We start from the raw sequence: 19,533 nt of genomic DNA on the forward strand, positions 1-19,533 counted from the left end.
ATATGTCGCTATTTCTCTGCCGTTTTAATTGCACTGATTTTTGTCTGATTAATAATACTTGAGCCTATCTAGAGCGTTTTTGATTTTCTGTCTTGAGACCTACAGTCAACATCCATGTTTCAAATGCCTTCAGGTTTGGGTTTCTTTGAAACAAAATCTCTAGCAGACCTGTCAGTTAAATTTATGAGAGCAAATTTAATGTTTGGATTCTCAAGTTTGTTCAGAGATTTTATTTCAAGCTTAGGTGATCGAAATACAAATAATGTTGGGTCTACTTTTTCCAACTTGACTTCAAAAGCAGATATTCCATCAGGTGCTCATGAAAATGATAAAAGCTGTTGTAAACACCTAGCATCATACCAAAAAATTTTTCTGTACAATTTTATGTGTGAAAAACCAAGGCAATATCCATGAACACATTCAGCTTCAACTCTAACACAGATTACAATTTTGGTTTTGTACACAAACACATGCAGACAACGCATAAAAGATCTGCTGGGGATGCAGCGGGGGTAAAAATGCCAGTGTTCTGGATAAATTAATAAAGTGCAGCGACTATTGAATAAGACTTATTTCATCGATCTCCCATTATCCAAATAAACAATTACAAGAAGTATGAGGCAAATAAATGCTGAGAACTCTTGCGACAAATGCAAAATGAGAAATAAAACTTGACATAATAGAAACTCAAATAAACAATTGTGAAGAACTGTTGCTCCGAAAACCTGCTTAAGATAGTGGGCATTTCACTATTCCTTGATATACCAGCGATGGCAATTTTTGAGTTTCGAGCGTTCACTCCTCTTCCGCCTGTATCTGAAATCCCCAGTAATTTGGGAAACCCAACAAAAAACCAACCTGCCTTTGATAAAAAAGTAGATAATTACCATCAACAGCTATTTAGTTTGCGTATCACCACAATTTAGCTAATGAGGTATGGCATTATTTACTTCATTTAGTAGTTTCCTTTGATGAAAATGTATTTTACTCACTCAATCCTCTGATTTGGCGACAAATTAACACAAAAACATGGTTAGACTGTGTCGGAACATTATGAAAGAATGCACATAATCAATTCGTCCTTTTTGTCTTGAATTAATATTTACTTTGGGTTACAATTCAAAATTGGTTTTCTTCCAGATTATTAACTATGAAATTGTTCACCATTTCGGTTCAGATTTTAGGAGCTTTTGATTGGCGGCCATTTTAAACTATTTACGCGATAGATGGAAATTGGCGACATGCGACTTAACATTTAAATCCATCCCCCAAAGTTGGAGTTGGTCTTAAAAAATTTGCTGGATCAATCGAGAAGTTGCAGCTGTACATCAGTGCACTGCAATCCCAAATTTTCCCTTTCAAATCAAAACGGGTGTCGTTGGGTGCATGTGTTTTGTATAAAAATACAAAATGAAGTAAAAGAAAATTTTTCTGAAATTTGATTTTAATGATGAAAAAAAACTATTGCAAAATTTGAAGCTCTTCTTTTATAATGAATCTAATCTAAAGACAGTGTTTCTTCAAAGAAAAGGTAATTTAAAGATTATATATATATATATCTAAATATATATAAACTTTAACTGATGGTTAGTTTGCGCGACAGTCATGCACACTAATGGCATCAAATCATTCAGGATCTCGTAACTCATTGCATGGTAAACAGAGATGCACAAAAAAAACGAAAAAAATTTTCTGTCAAATCAACTTCAGACTCCGCGAATAAATCGTCGTTTCACCTCAGGATCGTAGCTCAAACAAACAAGCTTTTCCGGTCCTCGAGGCCTAATTTTTAGACAGGTTCTTGCACTAACAACTATGTTTTTACATTTGACTTATTAACTGGTCGTTTTATGCTTTGTAGCAGATTTTCCGGCGGGCATTATAGTCTGTAAAAAACTCAATGTTGTAAATTTTATTAAAAACCCACTTTTACACCGTTTATTTACAATGGGATCTACCGTTAGAGATAATTTGCTATCACATAATTTATCAGTATTTAGAAATAGGCACAAGTTGGAAAGATTCTAAAAAATGTCCTTGAAGTGGATAACTGGAAAGAAGTTAACCAATTACATGAATGTTTTTACTCTACCGAAGTTCATACAAATGGGCGACGCGCTTCTGCTTTGCATTCTTGTGTTTGATAAAAGTGCAAACTTAAACCCACCCAATTTCCAAATGAACAGTGGAGGGTGTAGTGAGATAATCCAGCTACCCAAAACACGCGTCTACGTTACTTACGTCTTTGACTGCTTCATTGTCTAATTTTTGTACACGGTGACCAGAAATAGAATAAACTATAATGTTATTTAACGTTTTCTTTGGATGCCAAGGTAATCATAACTGAAATGGGGTCTTAGAAGCTCGTCAATAACATTTTTTCAAGTAATCTTGATATGTAATTTATCCAATTTATGGGTTAATAGCACATTAAATCTGATTTATCGTCGTCCTTAAATCAAACCAACTCAAGTGTGCAGAAATAAGCGTTAATTCACACAAATTGTTGATGTGCTTGATTAGTTGAAGTTATGTTTTTTTGTTATCATTGTAAAAAAAGAGGGATGAGTGATATCATTTCAAAGCTTGTGATGCCTAGATTTTGAAAATATATTTGTTTGAATTTTTGTTTGTTCTGTTTTTATCAAGTTTTCATCATTTTTCAAGTTTTTATCTTTCATATTGTCCATAGAGACAGTTGCTTAAACAACCAATGCAAATATGCCGCCTTTATGCTACCCTTTTATTTGCATTGATTGCTGTCTTTTGATTATTATTTGTGACTGTCTGGAAAATTTTTGCTTAAATTTGATAACACAATTTAGAATAAATCCGCAAGAAAGCTAGATTTGCTGCGGTTTTCTAAATTAATGCTCTAGATTGCAAGTTTTTTTGTGCTAAAGAAATGTAAGCCTTCTTCTGGTATTATTGGAAACATTTATTTCTTTTGAATTAAAGCTCCAATATATCAGAGCTTAGTTTCTTGTTATCGTGCGTTTCGAAAACTGAACATTGTTTGGATTTTTTGGCGCACTGTCTTTTCTTAAGAAATAATTATACAATCTTGGGCTTTTCTTTCTACCTTTATTAAACAGCAGAATAGTTTCCAATAAAATTTCAATCCTTGACAGTTCATAATTACATCAAACCGATAGGCAATGACCATATAAATGATTTCAGATTAGAGCTGACAGATTTGTGCATTTGACAAAGTGTTTTTAGGAACTTAAATTGAACCCTTTTGTTATGCTTCACTTTGTTATTTTTTTAAGAATTAAGATCACTAATAGAAAAGGAAGTCGGCTTCCTTCGGTATAATAATTGAACATGAAAAATGCTTTCAAATGATACCTAATGGCTGCTTTAGTGAAGAACGTTTATTTTAAAATGGGTTCAGTGATTCTTTCTCCGAAAATAGAGTAAAATTTTTGGCTCTGGCTGGTTTTTGTAGTGTTTTCTAATCTTATAACACATTCTAGATAATGAGAGTTGTCAGCGGCTTCCTTTGGATATGTAAATTAAACTATTCAATGATTTTAAACCATAGCTAATGGTTTTGATGACTTTGATTTAGTTTAGTTGTTTTATAAAAAAAATAAACAAATTTTGAACCCATTAAGCTAACATTCATATGTGGCCATAAAAATCAATGTTCTCATGAAACTGATTTCTAATTTCTGAAAGAGGTTAACGATTTTGATTCATGCTTTTTTCGTGCACTCCGGTTTAACTGAGGGCCTAACGATCCTCAAAATTGAGTCAATTGGCAAATCATAATCTTTCGATAGCTTATGATTGTAATGGCTTCAGAACTGTGTTGAGGTAAAAAAAGTTTTTTTTGTGAATTTTGTGTTCCGATGGTATTTGTTGCCTAATTGTTGTCTTCAAGTTTAGTTCCCATTGCGATTGAGTGGCACAACTGGCTTAAGGAGGAGTGGCATTTGAATCTAACTATATTTAGTTCCATGATTGACAAGAGATTAACTATTTTCATAAAAATCCATTTTATTATGATTTTTGTCATTTCCTTAATCTTTGCAGAGTGGTCCAAAAAAACAAAACGATTCTTCTGCCTTTCCGAGGGCTCTATTTCGAGGGTTCTGTTTTTTTTGGATTTTCTCATCACATTACTACAAATATGATGACGGTTACAATCAGCCTTGAGTAGCAGCTCAAATCACCTCATAAATATTGTTTTCATTGGATGTTTCGTATCTTTGATGGCTCTGACGCTATTTAAAGAAATTTTTGATATTTATATTTTTGCTGCTTTTTGAAGTTATAGGAATTAGGCTGTATAATAACAGGTCTCAAACGCTTCCTATGGATATATAAAAAACCTATTAAATAATTTCATTTGATAGCCAATGGTTTCACTGACTTTTAATCATAGAATATACCCTAGGAAGCAAACAATTTTTTCAAAATTTTTGTTCTTTTAATGTGTTTTACCCCATCTAACTACCAACCGGTCCAATAAATATTCTAGACAGCAACAAATTATTTTTTTCGATGCTATTGAATTTTTTACCCGATGATTTATCTCAAGCAACTTCAGTTTTTGCCCGTTTTTTGATGACCTGTTGACTTTGAAATAGAGTGTTTGTAAAAAAAAACAGATATTCAGTTTTGGTTGTAAAGAACGTTTTTTATTGATTTTTCATTCTTGTTGTGTGCTATTCTCGTTAATAACTATTGTCATTGGCTTTTCAAGGCGGGGTTATTTAATTCGTTGTATCACTAATGACTATTCACATTGGCTTTCTAAGGAATTAAAATTGTTTTTTCTAGTATTTTCAGTTGAACGCTGATTGATGTAATTAGTTTGCCTTTAAATTGCTCTTGTTATAGTTGGATTGCTATGAATTGCCCGCCCTGTTTCGTAACAAACTCTTCTGCTTTAAATTGAGGTTAGAGTGGGCTTGTTGTAATCAGCTCTCTACTGATTCTATTTTGAGTTTGATAATCAGTGTTATTCTTGTAAAAAAAGATAATGATTGGGCCTTAAGTTGGTTTTCTGTTGTTTTGTGTTGTTTGTCTTTCCCAGGCCGAAGTGTGAACGCTTAAATACTAAAAATTGAAATTGGCATTGAATGCATTGAATTCAGGTACAATCTATGCATTAACGTAGATCAATCATATTTTTGCGTTGAAATTAACATAGGTCTTACATTATTTTGCTTTGCATTTAGCGTAGGTCATAAATTTTTGTTGAATTTAGCGTTGAAATCATATCCGCTATGACGATTGTGGTCCATAAGATCAACAAAGTGTTGTGCTAGTCTGCAATCGCACATAACCTTTCGACAACCTTATCCAAAAATTTGGCTTCATTATCTACCAAAAGTGGAGGTGATAGAAAAATCTCATAAAATCTCACGTTTTGATCAAAAATAATTGGGTATAAAAAAGATTGTTTCCTACTCAAATCACTTAGCAAACTAACAATTTTCAATTAGTTGGCTTCATAATACTTGCCATTATTAAGACTACAAGACAAGTAAAAAGAAAGCCAAACAAAATCAAAAGCAAAAGATAAGATTTGAAATTCTTTTTGTAGAAATAAACATTATCTAATAACAAACATAATTATATAAGTACCGTCAAATGAAGGTGAAACAAACCAAATTAAATTTTTTCCTTAGAAAATAAAGCGGGACCATGTCTTTTTGAGACTCGGTAATTAATAGACGAAGCAGACAAAAAGCGGCAAACTTAAAAAGGTAGTTTTTTTTCTCGAAAGAAATATGAAATAATGAAAAAACTTATAAAATGAAAAAGTTAAAAATTTTAAATTTATTCAAATTTGAGTATGAAAAAATTGAGACCGGCCAGGGCTTTTCTGAGGATGTCGTTTGTCTATAAAAACAAACAAAAAATCAGAGGAAAAAAAGTATCATTAAATTTTGCATGAAAGTGTTATATCCAAAACATACTGAATTAAAAACAAGCTATGTTCAAATGCGCGTCTTTTCAATACCAATAAGGATATTTTTTTCTTCTGAATAACAAGAACAGGTAAAAAGTATATAAATTGGACAAAAAGTGAAAAGATAAAAAAAAACGAATCTATTTTTCTATAATAAACGTTTTCACAGACATAACAACAGGAATTTGCAACAAGAATATTTAAACAGATTTTTCCTTTTTTAAAAGGTGTCATACGTCTACAATAAGATCTACAGACTAACAGATATCAACAAATAAAAAAAAACAATGTTTCGCAAAATACCGGTATCGGCGCTGCCAAAGCAATTAGCAACGCAGAAATAAACTCAGATAAATTCAATTGTTTTTTCCGCACCGCCAAAGAATTGGTTTTCAAACTGTAATTGATGAGACTAGGTAACAGGCGGAAAAAATCCAAAACAAAAAAGTCATTTTTTTTTAAATCATGAAAAACTATAGCTATCAACTAAATCCGCAAAAAGAAAGCTTTTTATTTCGCTGGCGGCCATTTATAATGCATTTATTGGGAACTTACGAAACAACTAGAAAAATACAAATTGCTGTTTTTTGCGAAAAACTGCTATTGAAGCCGTTAAAAACAAAAATAAGTGCACAAAAATTTCACTATAAGTGCACAAAAGTTTCGTCAATACTTTATTTTGCAATCTTTATTTAACGAGACTCGGCATCAGGTAGACAAAAAAACAGCAAAGTGCAAAACTAAAAGTATATCTAAAATTTTTGTTCAACATTTGATTTCAAAGTCATGAAAACCTTTAGCTACCAACTGAAAACCGTAAGGAGGTTCCTTTGATGTTCCATAGGAAACCATAGAGACATTCAGTTATCCAGAAGTTGTCGAAAGACACTGTAAAAAGACAAATAAAGAGCAAAAATTAAACCGCTCTAAAATCTAAATTTTGCTAGAAGATGATGTCGAAAAAGTGAAAACCATAATCTGTTCAAAGCTGAGAAAACATTACTTAAAACGTAAAACCACAATCAACATGTAATTTTAATCCAGGATAATAGGCAAAAAAAGACAATTTGAGTTGTCTGTGCTCAACCTAAGCCAATAAATGACCAAAAAATTGACCGCAAAGCTCAATAATCAATTGTTTAATTTGAAAATATGTGTTTTTGAAAGTCAAAACGACCACAGGCTTTGGACTTAAAAGATAGATAAGTTTCTTTCAGCCTCCCTAGGATGCAAATTGGATCTTTCAGTATTTCGTTTGAATTTGAATTGCTCTGTCTGTATTGAGTTGCAAAAACAAACATTAAGCCAAAACCAGCTCTGCTATTGCTGTTCTTCAATTTGGAAGCCATAACTGTTCCGAGAATTTTATTGATATGGGTAACTGGGAAAAAAGTCAATACATCAAAAATAAGTCAAGCATTTTGCCTAATTTTGGATAATTAGATCAAACATTTCAGCAACGATCTTCTAATTTTAGCAGTAAAACCAACAACAGATTGGTTACCATAATTATAGAATATTTCTTAGCCAATTGTAAAAAATTCCGTAAACATACGGAAAAAGTGAACAACAATGATAATCATTTAAATGTTCAACAAACTGTAACACTCGATAGCTCGCTGGAAAAAACGAATTTCAAAAATCTTTTCAATATTGTTTCTACGTTGGATGGTCTTTCTAGTGATACCACTATCAATGCCACAACCCTCCACGATTTATATATTGATTGGCCAAAAATGATTGAACAAAAAACCCATTTGAGTAGGTATAGTTACTCCTGACTAAGGTGGGCTTGAACTACAAGGGTGGCCGGAACAATAGGGTGCGTTGAAGAGTGATAGAAGAGGCGAGACAAACACGCAGGAGGTAATTGTCTGGAGTCACACAGAGCTCTAAGCGTTGGATTTTTGTAAGCTGTACTTTAAAATCAACGCAAAATAATGTAATATCTCCGCTTAATAACGCAAAATTATATGAGATCTACCCTTGGAAACGCGAAAATATGTAAGATCTGTGCTTAGAAACGTGCAATTCAACGCATTCACCACAATAATTTGTATGAAAAATGCGGTGAATTTTCTGAAATGTGGACGCTTGTTAGCGCTTATCTTACATAACTTTTGCAGAATTCCTCAGCCCGGGTTCCTCGTTGAGTTGTTGTTCGCACGGAATATGACCTTCCAATGCGGCAAAATATAGGTCATTAGTGGTTTGCATTTATAACAATTTTAAAATCATTTGATAATTATTTTCGAACAGTAAGTGTATTTTTGAAAGACTTTTTTCTCTTCCTCATTTTATGGACAATAAATTCAAAGATGTGGATAGTACAGTAGCTAAGAACAAAAGAAAAGAAAGTGTTACGAAAAATCTACTAGCACAAGACAGTGTTATGAACCGACTGCTAGCACTGTGTTATGAAAAGACAACACGCACATTTTTCTGCACCCATATTTTGATTGATATGAAAAATGTTTAGCGTGAAGATGCTTCGAACCGTCTTCTGATTTGATTGTTCATTAAGATTGAACCACAAAAAGTGTTTTATAAACTTATTTGCCTTTTTTGTTTTTTTTCTTTATAAAATATGAATAAAAGTTTTTGAGATAATATTGTCGGAAATGCTGACAACAGCTTAAAAGAGTACTCGGGAGCCGGCAAATTAGTTTAATCAAATTGTGAGCTGAAACTCATGAGTTTGTTGACAAAAATCAGCAGTATAAGCATGTTAAGCGGACACTTACGGACTTATTGATTTTAAAGCTTTTTTCAGCTTCAATTCAGACCGTTTCTCACATAACTTCAACCGTTTTCTGCGCGGTTTTTGGCGGTTTTGAGTACCATTATCTTGTATTTCTTCACATGTTGTTTGAACAACTTCCACAAATTGAGCACTGAGCTTTCATAGATCCCACACTCTCCTAGCGCTGGTTTCACATTTTCTTTAAATTTTTCTCCACAATAGCAGTGTCTTGCTCAAATTATTGAAAAAGTATATAAAAATTTGGATTCGTCTTGTTCAGTTTTTTTTCCTGAATAATCTTACCATTTCCAACATCACACATGTAACCTTACATTGCACCAGAAATCATCATATTTTGGACAGAACTTATCACTTATCTGCGAATGGTCAAGCCGGTTTTTGACGCTGTTGATGTTTCTGATCATCTTTTTTCGGTTCACATGCCTAAACTGAATTTAATGGCATTATTTTTGCTTCAATGACCTTCCTCATAATTATCAACAATTTCACAAAACTAAATGTGTTGCAATTTTAACTCCATATCCGTTTCCTAATGTCACGCTTCAATGATGAAAACTTTGACAAACAAGCAAATTCAATGTATTATCTATACAGATTGATAAAAAATATAGACAAATTAATTGATAATATAGCCATTATATAACAAACACAAAATCCAACTAATGCTGACATAGAATCAAAGTTATAATATCTACCAACTGGACCGAAAACAGTAGGATTTCAAAAAGGGGTGCAAAGTGGGAAGTTATAAGTTATAACAGCCGTTGTTTTATATATATATATTTAACCACCGGCATGAACCGCTCTCATTTATTAAACTCCCCATTATCTCTAATTTATGTTATGCTAATTAGTTATGGCTTCTTATTGGTACTAGTACCTGTTATTGTCTCATCACCGACACCTCCATCCCCATCGTTGCCAGATGAGATCAGGGGTAAGCCAGAGGCTGATCTGTGGGTAGGGTGGAAGGAACAGTTTGAAAAAGAGTACTCCTCGGAGGCGGAAGAAATCGAGAGGTTCACAATATGGGTCGACAATCTGCATAAGGTAAAATTAAATGGTTTAGAAAAGTTCATCTAAGTGAAATTTTAGGCCACTCTCGCGTTCATGAGAAACATTCTAAAACACAGCAACACATGCATCATAGCCAGATACGTAAAAGCTTGAAATGGTTTTTAAACTAGTTTCAAGGCGAAAGATCTGGGCAAGGAATCGAGTTTAAGTTACCTGCATAGATATCTGTTTATAAGCAATAGAGGATACACAGATTTTTTCGATTATGCATCAGATTGACTATACGCGGAAGCATTATTTCTATTTTCTGTCTTGTAGAAGAAATCTGTTTGTTTTTCATTTGAATGATTTTTAATTTGTAGTTCTTCACGCTTCAGCTTCTACACAAAGACAAGGAAACGATAATATCAAAAACCTTTAAAAAAGAACGATATAATTAACTCTCTCTAATAATTGGAGCCCCATGCTTTCAAGTTGATATGGAAACAAACAGTCTTCGGTGTTTAATTCTTTTTACGTTAAATAGGTAAAAATACTGATCAGTATGTTCAGTCCCATTTAAATTCCGAAAACAAAACGGTTGTCCGTTTTAGAGCATAATAGTTGATCTCAACAGATTTTATATAGAAGTTTAAAAATCCCCAAAAGTTCTAGTCATTCAAACTTACAGCTTATATGATACTGCTTCAACTTTACCTCTACAAAACAAATCTTTCCAAAAAAAAGTATTATTAATAACTTATTATTTCAAAAATTTATTTATAATTATAAGCAAACGTTTTTGTACATTAACGCGGTTTTGGAAACTATCACAACCGAACAAATTATAACGACCAAAATTCAAGAATTTAAATGCGAGTTTACAAGTCTAGGGGTTAACTAGTCTCATTGCTATTAAAAAGTGGTTTCTATGACTAGGGCGTTTTTGGTTTAGAGAACTGTTAGCTTTTAGCTTTAACGTCGACACTTAAACGCAATTTGTTGGATTTTAAAGTTATTTTGACCCAAGAAGTAGTTTGAATAAAAACTATTTTGATTTTTAAAAATGAAAGAATCACACGAAGGTAGTCATTAAATAGATATAAAACACTCACGTGCACTTTTTAAAATGCCGAAAGCCTGCAGTGTCAAATGTAAAAATGCCAACAGTTTCTACTTAGCCAGAAGTTGAATTTCGTTGACTTTCGTCATTTTAAAACGTGCGCTTTTCGTGTTTTAAGCATGGTTAAGTGGCTCTGCAGTCACTTAACAGAAAAGTCACTTCGAAATTCTGTCTTAATATCTCGAACCGTTTCTCTGTTCTCGATAAACGCCAGACGTTCTCAGTGACTTCAAGCAGAGTCCCTTAATCATTACTTCAAACACCCACGGTTTAAAAGCACATTTTAAAACGCCGAAAGTCTGCAGTGCTGGAATTTCAAATGTCAGATGTTCCTACATTGCCAGAAGTTGGCTTCATTGAGTTTGGACGTTTAAAACGTGCGCTTTTCGTGTTTTAAGCATGGTTAAGTGGCTCTGCAGTCACTTAACAGAAAAGTCACTTCGAAATTCTGTCTTAATATCTCGAACCGTCTCTCTGTTCTCGATAAACGCCAGACGTTCTCAGTGACTTCAAGCAGAGTCCCTTAATCATTACTTCAAACACCCACGGTTTAAAAGCACATTTTAAAACGCCGAAAGTCTGCAGTGCTGGAAGTTAAAATGTCAGATGTTCCTACATTGCCAGAAGTTGACTTCATTGAGTTTGGACGTTTAAAACGTGCGCGTTTCGTGTTTTAAGCATGGCGATGTGACACTGTAGAAATTCGAAATCCGGACTCAAAATCTTGAACCGCTTCGCGGTTCGGGATAAACGATAGAAGTTCTCAGTGACTTTCAGCAAATTCACGTAACCATTACATCCTTCCATTATGAACTGTGCAAAAGAAACAGCAAAATAGATTGCTTCAGCTATTAGTTTTTCAACATTTTCAATAGCTAAACCAAAACTGAATAAAAGTTTCATATATCTTCAATGAGTTGAAAAAATTACTGAATCAACTCTAACCAATTTCATTTTCAAACTAAGGTTGTCCTAAAATTTTAATTTTAGTTGCGAAAGTTTGTTCAAATTTTCAGTCTATGTCAGGTCCTAATACATCTACTGTATGTTTTGTGATATTTTTGGTATTTAGCTTATCACTTTTCAGATATAATCATTTAAACCAAGAAGCCTAGTTGTTAACAGACTTCAAAAAACATGAAATCTTCTAGAAATCAAATACTGAAAAGCAACGTGGTGAAGTTTTAGATTGATTTTTACCCCAATTTTACATATGAGAGCTCTCCGAAAAAACTTCAAATCATGAATAATACACATGAATAAATTTTTTAAAGAAATGGTAATCCCGCTTTGTCACTTCTTGCTGCTTAATAACTTTTGATAACAAGCGGTCTGCAGATATAATTTCTGTTTCTGTTGTAACACTTATTGCCTAATCCGATTTAGTTTCAGACAAAAATTTGCAAATCTTTCAAAAAAGTACACCAATGTATGAGATCGTTTCGAAATTTTATTGAGCTAGTTAGTGTTTACTTCTATTCCCCGAGAAAGTAAATAAATAAATATATATATTCAAACACAAGCTCTGGCGTGGCTGAAACTTAACGAGTGGGGAAGAACGCAAATAATTTTCAAGAGTTCAATGAACATTGAAAAAAGAAGAATTCTGAAAGTTAAGGAGAACAAGACTGATGTTATAGAGAGCGATTGAGAAGAATGAAAAATTCTTCAACAAAACAAACATTTCCTCATTTGAACTTTTAATGAACAAAAATTTTTGATACCGAATCAAAGTTTCATAACAAAGATTTGTATTAATTCAATCTTTATTCTTTAGTTACTTAAATCGCAAATGGAAAAAAAAAACAAAAGGGACATTATTTTTGTTTCGCAAGAAAGTGGAAATAAATTAGTTTAATTAAATATTTGTTCATATATTTGCATGCTTGTGCCTTATAAGTTGTCTGTATTTTGCAAGTTTTCTGTATTTATTTCCTAACTTTCTGCATGATTTGATTTAATACGTGTTTAGGTGTTTACGTTTAGGTTGTTCTCAATTTAGCTTTTACCTACTGACTAACTTTCTGCATGATTTGAATTAATACATGTTTAGGTATAGATGTTTAGGTTGTTCTCAATTTAGCTTTTACTTAAAATAATTGTAGCAGATATTACTTTAGATGGCATATTTTGGATAGTCAACTACTTTTGCGGGTATATTTTGCGGGAGAATTTTTTTGTTTAGCTTCTAGGTTAATCTCTTAAGCTTGGACGTCCTTGGAGCTTTGCTGAGCTAAACGTGGTATCATAATAAATTGGTATAATTAAAAACTAAATGAAAATTTTACAACATCTTAAAAGAAAGATAGCAGCTCATACAAAATGCCCCCTACTTTAAAATTTCAAAAATGATATTGAAAGATCTTCAATTAACAATTAACGATGAAAACGTTATCTGGCTATCTTAAAAGAGACGGATATGTTTTCTTTTAAAATAGCTCTGCTTCATAAAGCTAACAAATCTAAGTAACCTGAGAGGTCACATTACGGTCCAAGGTGGAATTTGAGAATTCCAATTGTTATCAAAAACAACTTAATTTGGGTGGGGGTTATCGTTCGAATGTGCTAATAAAAAATGTTGTTTGTTATTTTGATTTAGATTAGGTATATTAGCTTCCTTTGATTGCGAGTGTTTCGTATGATTGTAATTTGTGTTGTGTGGATCGTGTCGAAAATCACTTCCGTTCGTTTTCGACAAAAGAAGTCATGTCAGTGACATCCTCGGCCCCAATTGTAAGATCACGAATTGTTGCGGTACTGTATGATATCGGTGTAAAATCAGCAAGATAAGAAGACAAGATAAGATAATCGATCGCAAATATAATAATCGGAAAAGGAAGTTTGGGAGGAACTAAAGGTATGAGCGACTGAAAGGGCGAAAACGAAACTGAGCAAAAGAATATCCCAAAATTAGTTTGGCATGCAATGCTTGACTATTGATCGCAAAACTTAGACATTTGATGTGAAACTTTGCAATAATGTAACTTGTTGCATCAACTTTTGGGGACGACTTGACTTACAATTCTATACCTTTTCCTATTGAAAACTAAAGTATACATCTGCTCGTGAGAACGAGAACACAAAATATTTCATTTGTTTATTAAGACTTTGCTTAGCTTGATGACTGGTCTTACTTTCTCGCCATGCGGAGTGTTCAGTTTCACGGAGCGTACTACACCATCTGAACCGGGATAAATTTCTATAACTTTTGCAAGAGGCCAGATACCTCGTAGCGTGAAGTCTTCAAGTAGCCAAACCAAATCATTTACATTGAGGTTTTCAGAGGTTTTGTTCCACTTCGACCTTGTCTGTTGATTAGGGATGTATTCGCGAAGAAATCTATTCCAAAAATGCGAGGCTAGTTCTTGAGCAGATTTCCATGACCTGGACACGGTGACCTTTTGCGTTTCGAAAGTACCAGGAGGGTAGTTAACTGACGCTCTTCCGAGTAAAAAGTGGTTAAGCGTGAGAGACAGAGGATCGTTAATTTTACTCGGGTCATTAGTTAGACGTCTAGAATACATATTGGTTTCAATCTCACATACCAGTGTCCACAAAATATAATCTGAAAGGGTTCTTGACCCAATTACTTTGTACAAAGATAACTTGAATATCTGCACTTGGCGTTCCCAACTTCCACCGAAGTGTGGAGCCGCAGGAGGGTTAAACACCCACTCAATTTCGACCTGCATCAGATGCAAATGACTTGCAAAATCATGGGAATTTCTGAGGCTTGCAATACGGGATTGCAAAGATTTATTTGATCCAACAAAGGATTTTCCACAATCGGAAAAGAACTTTCTTGGTTTTCCTCTACGGCTTATAAAGCTACGGATGCAATTGATTGAAGAGTATGTATCTAGGCCTGTTTCTTCCATGTTCTTTAACTGGAAAGTGTCCTACGAAGTCTAAGCCTGTGGTTTGAAAAACGTGATGATTCTCTCTTGGTCAACTGAACTCTGGGAGGTCAGCCATTTGTGGGGCAGCTACTTCTTGGATCATACGTCTGCATGGAATGCATTGTCTAACTGTTTGTTTGACTACCGCCCTACACCTAAGAATCCAATAGAGTTCTATTAATAAACTTCTAGTTTGTTCTGTGCCACAATGCATGTTTGTTTGGTGAAAATGTTTTACCATTAGTCTAACACTCTGATTATTTCCATCTAGGATCAACGGGAAGCGCGCAGTTTCTAGTCTCAATGCTTTAGAAAACCGTCCTCGAGCACGCAAGTGCTGGTTATGATCAACGAATGGTGACAATGATACAATTCTACTGGTAGATGATACTGCAATACCTTTTCTTAAATTCGAAATTTCCGATTTAAAATCTTGATGCTGGGCACTTTTTATCAAGTAATTGTACGCTTTTGTATAGTGTGCTAGTGACAAAAAGGATTCCTTTTTCTGCATTTATCTGCAAACAAGAAGCAAAGCGCTGCAATTCTAAGTAAACGATTCCAGTTGCTGAAACGCGATATGTCAATTTGGCATTTCAGTTCTTTTATTGGATCTGCCATTATAATTTTAACATGTTGAGCAGAAAGTAAATCTTGTTTCGGCCACGTGTTTTTTTTGAGGCAAAAAGGGTGGGACTAATAGCCAACGTGAGTTGACATTCATCTGGTGAACGTTGTAGCCTCGGGTACCATCGTCAGCGGGATTTCTGGTAGACGAAATGTAGAACCGATCTTGGGCAGAGGAAACGTCTAAAATTTTGGCTAGACTGTTAGCAATGAAGATCCGATGACGAATCTCAGAGTCCGTAGCCAATACAAAACGGTCGTACTATCAGACCAAAAAACTTGGTTATTGATTTCTATATCCATCTCATCTTTGACAAATTGAGCTAGTTGAGCACCATATACCGCAGCCTGTAATTCCAAATTAGGAATCGTCATCCGTTTTATTGGCGCAACTCTTGCTTTACCAATCACAAATGCGACTGAGACGGATTCGTCAATGTGTTCAATTCGTAGATAACTGACTGCTGATAATGCTAACTCGGATGCATCTGTGAACGTGTGTAGTTCAATCAATGAAATCGGTGTCTCGTTAAACAATTTGCGAGGAAGATGTACATCCTGAAAAGACGAAATTTTTTTTTCAGATTCTCGAAATCAGAATTCTCATTGAGCTGCAATGGCTTGTCCCATTTAGGACCGTGGTTCCATGCTGCTTGGAGAACTTTGCGGAATCTTATTGTAAAGGGGGCGATAATTCCTAAGGGATCAAAGATGGAAGCAACAAAATGAAGTAGTTTACGCTGACTCGTTTTTCATCGAGTTTGACCTTATGGAACAATTTTTGCTCTATAACAAATGTATCTGCTTCTGGAAACCAGGGCAAACCAAGAACCTTTTGACTTTGTGGTGCGGATCTTTCTGGATTAAGTCGGATATCCGGATTCAGCAGGTCAAGAACTTGATGACTATTTGAATTCCACTTTGTCAGATTGAAGCCACCAGTAGCAAGAACCTTGCGAGTGTCATGGATAATGTTTGTAGCTTCCTTTGGACTTGATACGGCAACAAACAAGTCATCCATGTAAACGTTCCGCTCTATAACCTTTTGAACGCTTGGATATGTTTTTGCATTGTCCTGAGCAGATCTTCTGAGCGCGTAAAATGCTATGCAGGGTGAATCTGTTGCCCCAAAAATATGACTTGTGTATTCGTAAGTCTCTATGTGTCCACTGTTGTTCCAGAGGAAGCGTAAGTAGGGTCGGTCTTTCGGGTCAACTTTCACTTGCATGAACATTTGTTCTATGTCTGCGCACAGGGGAATTCGATTCTCACGAAACCTCATAATGACACCAGTTAAGTTGCTGAGCAAATCTGGTCCTTTCAGTAAATTAGAGTTGAGGGACTGACCCTGGAAAATGCTGGAGGCATTTGCAACTCTACGAACCTTACCAAGTTTTTTTTCATTGGTCACTGGGTGATGAGGCAAAAAGGAGACATTATCTGTTAGAGATTCGGAATCATGCACTTTGACAACGTATCCTTTTTCCAAGTCTGCGTCCAGAGTAGCCTGGTACTTTTCCTTTAGTATCGGATTTTTTGAAAGCTTTTGGTATAATTGGTCAAGTTGTTTTAATGCTAACCATCTGTTATTCGGAAGAAATGCACCTTGCTTCCAGAGGAGACCTATTTGATAATGACCGTCAACAATTTTGGTTGTGGACTCTAAAATTTCAATTGCTCTTTTATCGTTGTCCGACAAAGCTTTTCGGGGCAATACAATGCCCAAGTTTTCCACTTTCATCCAATCTTGGACCAATTTGAAAAGAGAGTCGTCCATATTAGGGCAATTTTGCACCTGAGTATACTGTACAGGTGTAGACTCATTGAAAACTAAATTCATTTTACCGGCGCACGTCCAGCCTAATGGAGTTTCAACGCCCCATGGGGCTTTTTTGCACCTTTTATAATTTGTTTATAGTGAATAAAGTCTAAGTTGTCAATGCCTATAATAATTGAGACATTTTTCCGTTCAAGTTCAGGAAAATTTATATGACTGAGATGATCATAATTATTGCACAAAGCGTTTAGTTGAGCTACATTCACTGCGGACCTGTTCAAATCTGGTACTGCCATAACACCATTACGTCTGACTGGTTCAACTGAGCTATCTATTGGCTGTATGTCAAAGCAAACTTGGGAGCAATCAATATCCTTAGTCGTGTGATACCCACTTATAGGCATTTTACCTGTGTTTTCGAGGTTAAGACCAAGATCTTTTGCTGTTGATTTCAGAAGTAGACTTTGACAGCTACCGTTGTCTAGGTATGCGTATGTTTTCACAGACTGGTTTCCATTTATCAATTGAACTGCCAGAAAAGCCACCTGGCCTGTTCCAACAAAATGCACTGGTTTAACGTTTGAGTTGCTTTTGTTCATAAAACCATCGTGCAGAAGTGTGTTATGTCTTTTGCCGCAGCCTTTTGAGCGGCAGACTTTTTTTGAATTGCATTGATCTACATGATGATGTCCAAAACAATTGAAACAGAGCTTTTGCTTCATTACATGATCTTTCCGTTTTGGGGGACTCAGTGCTTGGAAATATAAGCATTTGTAGAGGTATTGGCAATTGTCATTGTTAGGACAACTAACGCTTTCTTTCGTCTTAGATTGAAATTGCCCTTGTTCCCTGTTACTCAGTAATTGATGCTTTGAATTCGGATTTTCGTTAATTCTAGTAGAGTGCGACGTTTTCCAGGCCATTTTATGAACACCAATGTTTTGAGAAGATGGGAGGTTTGAGTTTGTTGGTAAATCTTGGCATGCTTTCGCATAGTTTAGGAGCCACTCAGCAAGCGGGTTTGGTTTAAAGATGGCTGTGTCATGGTTTTTTCTAGGGCATAATGGTTCCATTCCAGTCTGACTGGATTTGGTAATTTTGTTAAAGCTATAATCATGTTGATTTTGGAGTGAAGATCATGAAAAAAACCGAGTTGTTGAAAGGTGTCGACAAGCGTTAGAAGAAATGAGGAGTACCGGGTATAACTTTCAGGATTTGATAAGTTTCTAAAGTTTGATAATTTGTCCAGAAAAGCATTGACAATCCTTTTTGAATTGCCAAAATGTTCTTGAAGTCTTGATAGAGCTGCTGCGTATAAATCACCGTTGCAACCGTAGCCATCAACTAGTGCTTTAGCTTCTCCTGTGAGCAGTGATTGCAAATGGATCATTTTTTCAGCTGACGACATGGGTGATTGATTGATAGTTGCTTTGAAAATGCTATACCATTTTATCCACTTCATTGGATCACCGTTGAACGTTTCTGCGTGCAGTTTCGGGACAGATTTTTGGAAGCAGACTGACATCGAGCTGATTGAACATTGGTTTGAGCTTTCGGCGTTTAGAAGTCCGCGATGATCGAAGTTATTGTTTGATGCGTTGCGATTTGTTTCAGGGAAAATACTCTGAGGAGTGGGCCAATTGAAGGAATGTGCGTTAAGCAATGACGATGGGGCGGCGTTAGAATCAAATAGTACGCTGCTGGGTGCAGAAAAACTGACATTGTTGTTCACAGCGGGCACTGATGAACTGACTGCATATTGCTCCTGATTGCTGATATCAAGACGAGGTTGAACTGGGTTAATAATTTGCAAATTAGAGCTGTCCGGCGGACAATTCGGTCTTTTGGTGACACCAACACTGAGGCTGAAGTCCTCTTCATTATTTATCTGTGACTTCCCTTTGACGTATTTTTTGAAATTATCGATACACTTTTTAACTTCTATCTTAAGACGACTATGTTCGCAAGAACAATTGCTCTGTTCTGACGGATCAATCAGAATTATTAATTGAGACACTACGTTTCAAGTTTTCGCTGCTTCTCTTTTATCTCTTCGACTGTTTCTGTAGTATGTCAACATCTTCTGAATCATCAATTGAGGAGTTTAAGTATTCAAGGTGAAAATGTATATCGTCCGTTATCAACATTTTGGAAGATTCAAGCATCTTCTGTTCTTGAAGTGTTTCTGGTTTTTCTTCAGAGAGGCTTTCTGTTGGAGCACTAGAACATTGATGAAGATTCTCCAAGATAGTTGTTTCTCTCTGGTCGCTATCGGAGTTAGCGGTTGACCGAGTGTCTACCATGACTATAACGTAGACTGTTTTCTTCACCTTGTTGAAGAAAAGTTTTTGGTTTTTGGTTTATGTAACTCACACCAGATAAGCAATACCAAATTTATCCTCAAATTCTTGACAACTT

At 35.0% G+C, this 19,533-nt stretch overlaps 1 protein-coding gene across 1 annotated transcript in view; it reads left to right on the plus strand.

Annotated features, from left to right (window-relative positions):
• Positions 1-9,248: 9,248 nt before the first annotated feature.
• The window catches only part of LOC142337023 (cathepsin L-like peptidase), a 30,009-nt gene continuing 19,724 nt past the window's right edge, over positions 9,249-19,533 (plus strand). The window contains exon 1 of the mRNA XM_075386059.1: positions 9,249-9,743. Within this exon, the coding sequence (XP_075242174.1) occupies positions 9,489-9,743 (255 nt within the window). The 5' untranslated portion in view covers positions 9,249-9,488. The remainder of the gene's footprint in view (positions 9,744-19,533) is intronic.

Source organism: Convolutriloba macropyga, chromosome 1 (assembly GCF_964194025.1).
Source record: "Convolutriloba macropyga chromosome 1, txConMacr16.3, whole genome shotgun sequence".
NCBI lineage: Eukaryota > Metazoa > Xenacoelomorpha > Acoela > Convolutidae > Convolutriloba > Convolutriloba macropyga.